General features: G+C 31.1%; 1 protein-coding gene across 1 annotated transcript; it reads right to left on the bottom strand.

Annotated features, from left to right (window-relative positions):
- LOC103575305 (arrestin domain-containing protein 17) lies at positions 1-4,055 on the bottom strand. Its single transcript, XM_053737341.1, has 7 exons — positions 3,795-4,055; positions 2,796-2,918; positions 2,476-2,693; positions 2,190-2,381; positions 974-1,182; positions 668-882; positions 1-538 (listed from the first exon to the last, which is right to left on the bottom strand). Exons 1-7 carry the CDS (start codon positions 3,913-3,915, stop codon positions 477-479), a joined length of 1,140 nt encoding a protein of 379 aa, XP_053593316.1. The 5' UTR covers positions 3,916-4,055; the 3' UTR covers positions 1-476.
- Positions 4,056-9,404: the final 5,349 nt, after the last annotated feature.

Raw genomic sequence — 9,404 nt, 5'->3', positions numbered from 1 at the left:
AAAAAATTTATTACATAAGTGATAATTTCTATAAATCACATATAACTCAGTTTTTAAAATGTGATCTTAATTTTTGTTATGACAAGCTACGAATATTATAAGTACACAGTATACTAATTAAAAACCTTTTCCAAGTTTAGTAGACTAGCATAATAAAATTTGACAGACTTTATATAATTATTTCATGTATTTTTGAGTCTCATTTTTCTCCGTGTAAGTAAAACTCTGTATAAATACACAGAAAAAAAAATGGATTTCTAGGCGCAAGAAATATTTTACATTATGAATCGAAGCGAAAAATTTTTTTAGGATCATAAAAAATTCTTGGCGCAAAATTTTTTTTCTCGCCCCAAGAGAATTTTCGTTTTCAATTTATAACGAAAAAATTTCGTGGGGCAAGTAAAAACTTTCTTGGGGCGAGGAAAATTTTTTTATGCCAAGAAACCTTTTTTTTTTGTGTATATTTGCTAATTTTTTCAAGTTTTACTTAATCTTCTCAAATTGTCAATAGCCATCACTGTTTCATATGATGGTGGAGCTAAAAAATTTATTCAAAAAAATTTATTAGTTACACTGTACATATATATATATATATATATATATATATATATATATATATATATATATATATATTTTTTTTTTTTTTTTTCAAATTTAGAATACTCACGATCTTCTGAATCTGTGTGAGAATAAATTAAATCAATATCTCGAGTTGGTGCATTATCTACGGTAGCTAAATCAACGGGTGGTGGTGTTGAAAGTGACTGCAATGGTACTGATGGACTATTGGTATTTAAAATTTCTCTTGTAGGCAAAGGCATTGTTTCTGGTACATCTTTTGTTCCAATACAAATGTCATATGTCTTTTGAATAGGCTTGTGACTTAATTGTTTGTCATCAAGTATAAAAATAAATAAATATAAATTAATAATAATAATAATAATTTAAAATCTATAATATAATTATCAATTACCATCCAGAAACAGTGATGATAGTGTGAAGTAAGTATTTAATATCAATATACTTGCAGTATTGACAATGTGATAAAGGTAATTTTTGAACATCTATTTCTAATATCGTTGCGCTTACTTTTTGAAACGGCCCGTGTCGAACAACTCGTGTTATAATATTTGTTTCAGTTTTTGAATTTAGAAATGGCTCTCGATTTGAAAATTTCAGTTTCTAATAATAACATTTTTAAATTAATACCATTATTAATTATTATAATTTTAAATTAAGGATTATATTGCTGAGTAAAATCAAAACAACTTTAAACATCACAGTCATAATATCACAGTTGTAACATCACATAAAAAATACAGAGTGTCAAAAAATATCATACAATAAACTATTACAAGTCTAATAATCAATCGTTTAAATATCGCATTGTTTATTGTTTCAATATCATATGAAAAAATAGTACATTTATTACCATATAATATACTACTTGGGCATATATTGCGTCACTTTATATAATTTCAAAAGAGCATATTTTTATACGTTCTTTTGGCTTTAGGAAACTAAAACCAAAAGGACGTATAATGTTCTTTCAATGCCAATTGATTTGTAGACTTATTCTAAAGCTGAAAATTGGAAAAAAGTGTCCATTTTTTCTAAACTAATCGACCGATTTTGCTCGTCTCCAAACTTGATCGAGAAATTCGTTCAGAGTATGTTTGAAATTTCATTATGATCTAATATTACAAATAATATTGTCAAAAATTTACGGCATAATCTTTTTAGGAAATGAAGACCGGCCCAAGCTTGACCGAGAATTGGTCTAATACTTACAAGGAAAAAAATGCAGTTAAAATTAATAAATAATTATATTCATAAATAAAAAAATTCTTTTAGAAAAAAAAACAGCTGCCGGAGTGGGCGAAAAAAAAATTTTCGATTGTACAGCTTCGTAATGCTTCGCATCATGAGTCGTGCAATACAATCCAAACCAAAAATTACTATTATTAGTAAGCAATTCCATTTCATTATTGATTATTATTATCAGTATTATAAATATTATATTGACTCAAATTTTTTAATTGTAAAGGAAATAATATTTTTTAAACATTAATACATTTTCAACGTGTACTTAGCCCATTTTTTTTCCAAGAGAATATATTTTTCATATGATATATCAATATATTAATAATAATAGTAAAAAAAACGAAATAAAAACAAAGTTTACTTACTTGAATCAGAAGTAATGTTATAGTTGTTATCTCAACGGATGATAATTTATTATCAATATTTACCATAAATGAAATACGTTCACCACAAGTATAACCAGTAGAAGGTAACCGAATACGATATTTCATAAGTCCTCTTTTAATGCACGGTATCAAACATGAGAAATTTTCTACATCAGTTTCATCGATTCCTAACTTTAATAATTATTATTTTTCATCCATGCGATAAAAATTTATTAATGATTCACATTATAATTTATAATTGATGATTTAAGACTTTAGAACATACCAAATAGCTTTCGTCAATCGGTAATTGCCTTTCAACTCGAAATGATTTTTCAGTTTCATGATTGAATTTCCAAGGCCTTTCCATTATCGCCGTAATACTGTATTTTATTTCAGCGCAATCGTGTTTTAAAGTACTCGGAATATTGTAGGGTAAAGTAAAATTAAACAGATATACGTTGTGTCCTTGGTCGATTTTTATTCTGTTATTAGTGATGTGACCTAATAAATATTTATTATTATACTAATAATGTTTTCGTTGTTAATGGATTTTTTTTATTATTAAATATAAAATAATTATTGAAAATAATTAAATGACATTACTTTCTGCGTTATGAAGAATTATTACACTTTCAATGTATTTTTCTTTAGCCGAAAAAGAATCAACCTGGTAATTATTTTCTTTCCATGAAACTTCACATGTACCTTTAATTTGTAATGTGAGGGCTGTAAAATAAATTTATAAACAAATTAAATACTATCTTTCTGATCCACAATTTTTAATTATTTGAAAGTTTCAAACCTCCATACGGATTAGTACGAAATTAATACATTTCTTAGAAACTGTTGTAAAATTTTTTAATATGCACTGAGAAAAAAAAAACTTTTTTCACGTATATAAATATTTGTATCGTACCGTGTAAATATTTACTTAATCTTAGTAAAAATGTACTCCAAACAAGTATATTTTCTTAAAATGAGTACAGGAATTCTTAAATCAAGAAAATATTACTCGCTTGAAGCATATATTTACTATGATTAAGAGTATCATTTGTTTGTATAGTCCCGAGTGAATATTTGTTTAAATGAAGTATTTATACTTGAGAAAAGTTTTTTTTTTTTGTTTTTTCAGAATGTAGTCGAATTCTATCCCATAATTTGTATACTCATAGTAATGAGGCTTTACAAAAGTTTAAAAAAGTTTGAATAGCCTCAAATTTCGAAGTATGACTGGTCGAACTGTTATCAAATTTTTATTTGTATTCATTATAAACATGTTTTGAATGTACTGTAAGAATTTTAATATTCAGATAGATGTGCATATTAATCTTTAATTTTAAATAAATCACTGAAAGAATTTCATTATATAAATGTCATAGAAAATAAAAAACTATATAAACTTTCATATTCGGAAACTTATAAACCGCGCAAAGTTTGAATACGCTGACAGTTACGTTACGAAATTTTAACCTTACAACACAAACACCTTAAAAATAAATATTTTCTTTTCATTTTATGTATACTCTACATACGATAAAAGTTTTGGCAGATGTAAATTGAATTTCACTATTTAATAATATGATATAAAGAAATGTATAATACCTTGGATAATCTTGTCTTTATACAAATCTACAATAACTTCTCCATATATTTTTTCTCCAGGGACATAATTACTAGTTAGTTTGTGCAATTTTATTTTAAATGAATTTATCCCATGCGACATTTTAGAAACTTGTATAAAACTATTATTAACTTTAAGGATTTTTTCAAACCACAAAAATCATCCGCACTAATTAAACATAATAAAAATTAAAAATAAGTATTTAAATATACTGAATGTTTTACTACATTAGTAATGGTATACTATAGTTATATCTGGCTAGAAGTCATCAAAAAGATTTGGGTGATAAAACATGAAAAAAGTGGGGCATTAATACTTGCGTAGCCGAAGATAGTATAAATTCTTTCTACGCAGACATAATTACAAAGATAAACCTTGGTTTCTATTTAATTTATTCTTATATGTATATGTATATATATATATATACATATATTAATATAAGGATAATTCGAATTTTGATAGTAATTGAACTATTATTATTTTATTCTTCATTACAATTTCAATTGTCATTTATTGTCCATAGTTATTTTATTTCAAGGCCAAGTTCTACTTTAAAAAGTAATTGTTATAACAAAAAACACAAGCAAATGATATTTTGTTTGACTTTTCTACAGATAATTTCATCATCACAACATAAAGTTGAAAGTCTCAATTCAACAAAGTTTTTTTTTCGCGATTGCTTGTATAAAAATGAATTATTACGTATGATTTATAACAATAATATTTACTTGGATTAAATGTATCAACAGCGAAACCTGGATAAGTGGGACCCGGATAAGTGAGAAAACTCTGCAACTGAGACTTTTTGTCAGGTCCCGGTACCTTCACAACGATAAACCTCTCTATGTGATGCTGAGGAACCTCTCTAACTAAGACTTTTTTTGAACCTATTTATTATTATTTACTTTCATAGTCAAAGCTATTTATTTTATTGTAAAGACAAAATTTTTTTCATATGCGTACATCAATGTGTATCAGGTACTCGTCACGTGTTTATTATTATATTTACAAATCTTCTTATCATTTCTTTCTACTCTGGCATTTCGATTTTGTTTATTTTTACGTTTAGTATCCTTCGTCAGTCTTTGCAAAAATGCTGAAAAGGAAGCTACATTGTCTGACAGCGGGTGATGAATTAAATTGTATATCATTGAATAATTATTGACGGAACTTTATTTCAAATAAACTAAAATAACGGAGTTTTTAAGGTAATTTTGATGTCATTAAATGAAGAATTATTATTTAACTCTATATACATTAATTATATGTATTTAACTTTTATTTATCGTTACTGCTCGTCGTGATAGAGTTGTGCCTGAAATCTGTATAGTTTTATTTTTTAGTTCATCTTCATTTTAGTCTGTATTACCATCCTCTTGTAATTTATCTTCTGGTACTAATATCATTTTGCAAGCGTATTCCATGTTAATTAATGCGCGACTATTGTTGACAGTAATACGCCTAGTAATGGCGCTAGAAATGCCGGTAGAAAACCACCTTTCTGTACAATAATCTTTTTCTTATTATTTAAACTGCTCTGAGCCGATAATTTTCTTAAATACGGTGCATAACGTTTTAGTTTTTTGCAATCTTTTGATGATAACAATACATTACCACGTAATATATTGAGAGCACACTCGCAAATACAACGTACTAAAGCTGCGTCAGCCTTGCGTAGTATAGCTTGTCTTTGTTCGTTATTTGACTAACTGAGTGCGTGGAGTATAGCAAGCTGTTTCTTTTTAATTGGTCCGCGCTGCGCCATTATCGGTGGTATACTAGAACATTATAACTTTTAGATCTATTATTTATACTTTTTTTGGTTATATAAACAAATCGATGTTGATCATCTGGGAAAATACAGCAACGAAACCGACAATTTTCAGGTGTTGATTGTTTTAAATCTAGTAGTAAATAGCCGTGGAGGACAGATGTTGCATCATAGTATATTTCTTGTAAAAAACGTGTATTTTTAGGATAATCTTGCCTTGCAAGATATAGTTTGCGTTTCAGGATATATCTCTTTGGCCGTGCCCTTGATGAAAAATATTTTGGGTAATAAAAATAACACTTAGATTCCTATGATGACTGCCCTTCGTAAATAAATCTACGACGCTATTATTTGAGGTCTCGCGCATCAGAGCATCGATAATGTATAATTTCCGATTAATCGTTACTGACTCACTGTCCCTTTATAACTGAGAAATCTCGATATGTGATAAAAAAATCTTGGTCCCTTCGAGTCTCACTTATCAAGGTTTCACTGGTATACTTCAAAAGTGTTATGAAATTGAAAAATTTGAAAAAAACAAAAAAAAAAAAAAAAAAGTACCAATCGGCCAATTTTTCGCAAAAATCAATTTCTCGGAAACGGCTGGACAAAAAAAAATTGAAATAATCGTGGATACCTTTCTCAGTGGGTATACTAGAACATAAAAAATTATCGAAAACATCGGAGATGTAAAAGCAGAATGGTGTCCGATTCGGTGTGAAATGTTCCATACACTGAATAAAAGATTTATTTGAGCCAAAAATATCGTATATTTGGATATGGCCAAATAAAAATTTGATTGTCAAAAAGGTATAATACATTTAAGTTGTAACTGGTGTTACATTCTGGCTTATTTATTAATCAGACAGAATAATTTTTCATTGACCAGGTTGACGTCATGAGGGTGTCGATAGACCCCAGGTGCGTCAGCTGTTGACCTTACTTTATTTTATGCAAAAAGTTTAGTCATTTACCATGGTGGAGATTATGGGTCCCATAAGTCGGCTCAAATAATCCCTTTCTTGCGTAACTTCTTCTCCTCCGCCGGTGAGTATGCGTCTCTGCCGATGGCCTTGAAATAGGCCTCAGAATAATACCCGTAACGATACTTCCACTAGGTGGTTGGACGGATGGAACGTCCACTGGAATCAACTGCGAACCCTCGATGATACCAGTCCAGAAGACTGGGTTCTCCCGTGAATCCTCCTCTGCACAGGAAAGGCTTTGAAGACCCGATTTCTCCGTAAGGACGAGTGACTCCAGCTGATGGACCACACCACAAGAGCTCGACGAACTACGAACCTCACTTAGCGCGATACCCGAACTTGGTAATTTGTTATCCCGTTTTGGAACGGCCACCGTCACCGGATCGAGGAGAACTTCCTCGGCAACGATCTTTAGGCGGGGACGTTGGTGAATTGAACGACCGAGATCCTCGTGGATCGTTCGAATAATCCGGCGTAATTGGGCCTTTTTGCCCCCTCGTTTCTTTTTTGGCATAAGCTCGCCGTTGAGGCTTAGGGATTACCTGTACAGCCGGTAACGGCGCTCTGGTAGAGTACCAGGTCGCCGGTGTCAGCGTTCCCAGTAGCAAGACAGGAGGCGAGGATCGCCGGTAGCAGCGTTCCTCAAGGTAAAAGTGGTTTTTAATGATAAATACTACGTATGTAGTAGTGACAGCTTTATTGCTTAAAAATGAACGAAGAGGCAGGACCAAGTCAACGTAATTTTGATTAGAGTTCTAAGCTCTCTTAGATTTCGCGATCGACTGACTTGATTTTGTCGCTCCTTGGTATTATACATTATCGTAAGTGTTAACGTTGCATCTCAGGCTTCCTATGAGAGAATCGTCGTGGCCCGAGTCTCATGCGTCGTCATCTGTTTAGACTATCCACGAGCCACGGCGATTTTCTTATCGCAAGAGATTTCCGTTACATTGTTGGCGATGGATAAAATAATATCGCTAACAAAGTAACGATATATTAATTTATTATTTATTTATAATTCTAAGAAGTGTTGAACCATTTACTCACCCACCGTGGCGAATAAATAGTTCGAGACTTCAAAAAAAAAAAATTCCTAAAATTTTTATTTAAATTTAATTAGAGCGTAACACCAGAACGTGACACCGGGAAATGTAAATTCTATTTTTATTTGTCTTATTCAAATTTGCCTCGTTAGCCATAGTACGACTGCGTACTCGGCTTTAGAATTCACAGTAGTTCGTATCTAGTTTCCTGTCGACTACTTAAGTCAAGATTCCGAGGAAGGCTTGAAGAGCGCAAATTTCAACTATAGAGGGCGTTTCACCAGAGTATAAAAATCAGGATCACTCGGCTTCTTCCTCTTTCGTCGGCCGGACACCATTCTGGAAGGACTTTCCATTCCATCAGGCCTGGTAGGCCTCAATCTCTGTCACTGTCTGGAGACACTATATTTGGGTTGCGGTGCAACTTACAAAGTATTATGGAAACATTGGCCGTATCATCGTCAACTAAGAAACGTGAGCTAGACGAGTCTAGGTCGGCCGGAGAGCCCTTATTTACCTGGGTTATGGTAAATATTGTATCAAGTGCATTGGAAGGTCATGTCGTTATGGAGGATTGGGTCAATTCCAGCAGGAAGGATGGAAGCCTGGGCACTTCGCCTTGGATTTGGGATCATAAGTGTGTAGTAAGATTATATCAGTATATTGTACGCGAGGCAAACCGTTAATTGAAATATTGTTATTGTAATTAGTTTTTCGGGTAAATATGTAATTGTGAGATGTGTGAAAGTGAGTCAGCCTCGTGGGCATGAGTTTTAGTACGCCATTTTGGGCAAATATTACATTGAGTGAAGTAGAGTCCGTTTAATATTGTCAGGATTGAATATTAATGTTATAGAGTGACATGAATTCTATTAAATGTTCGAATTTAATAAAAATTAATAGTTAATCAATTGTTCATATTACAACCACTGAGTATAGTTAATCAAATTTCTTATCCTTCAATTAATTATTCCAAGTGGCCAGAAAACGGGTGGATACACGTCCCTGACAGTTTCATTATATATAAGCTAGCCTAACCAGTCGACTCAGTACCAAGAGGCTGGGCTGACTGTTAATAATAAAAAAATCTCTTGGTGGCGCCTAACATGTAATCCTTACCAGTCGCTATTGTGATCGTGACTTGGAGGTGTGGGTCACCTTAGCACACCAATAGGTCCACGGTTATAAAGTAGTTTAATTGTGTGAAATAAGTGATTTATTTGTGGTAAAGGAATGATCCAATTGCTACGAATAAATAAGGGCTTCAAATGTATGTATAGTATCGCCCAATTTTAGGTTATTTGTCACAAATTTAATATCTTTGTCACAAATATATCAATTATTTACCACAAATAAATGATATATTTCCGTCAAATTATAAAATTATTTAAATCAACTGTCATATTCACACTGTAAAAAATAAGTTACTGACATCAAACTCCCTAGGAGTTTGACGAATTTCCTCTTCAGTGAAACCAAATTCGTTTGAACTAACGAAAACTAGTTTGTCTCGAGAAAATCATTTTTATTGAATTAAAATCTCTACTTGACTATAAGAAATTGCTTAAGCGTTTATGTTAAAGTTTTCAAGTTTGACCGTAATTAAATTAACATTTGATTGAATAGTAAAACATATTTTAATAAAAGTTTGGATTACTTGATTTAAAAATAAAAGATTGTTGAGGCAAACTTTTCAATTTTGAGAAATTTAACTGGGACTCTTGAAACGTTTGGTTTGACAACTTTATATATTATAATGAAACAAAAGTAGTTTCCTAAAATACCGAACGT

The sequence above is a fragment of the Microplitis demolitor genome, chromosome 3, assembly GCF_026212275.2.
Source record: "Microplitis demolitor isolate Queensland-Clemson2020A chromosome 3, iyMicDemo2.1a, whole genome shotgun sequence".
Lineage (NCBI taxonomy): Eukaryota > Metazoa > Arthropoda > Insecta > Hymenoptera > Braconidae > Microplitis > Microplitis demolitor.
The sequence above is the reverse complement of the archived record's forward strand: the minus strand, read 5'-3'. Positions and strand labels throughout refer to the sequence as shown.

Coding starts and splice junctions, on each gene's coding strand:
- LOC103575305 (XM_053737341.1), bottom strand. CDS start 3,915: ATGTCGCATGGGATAAATTCATTTAAAATAAAATTGCACAAACTAACT. Junction 2,382..2,475: donor CGATTGACGAAAGCTATTTG/GTATGTTCTAAA, acceptor TAATTATTAAAG/TTAGGAATCGATGAAACTGA. Junction 1,183..2,189: donor TAACATTACTTCTGATTCAA/GTAAGTAAACTT, acceptor TGTTATTATTAG/AAACTGAAATTTTCAAATCG.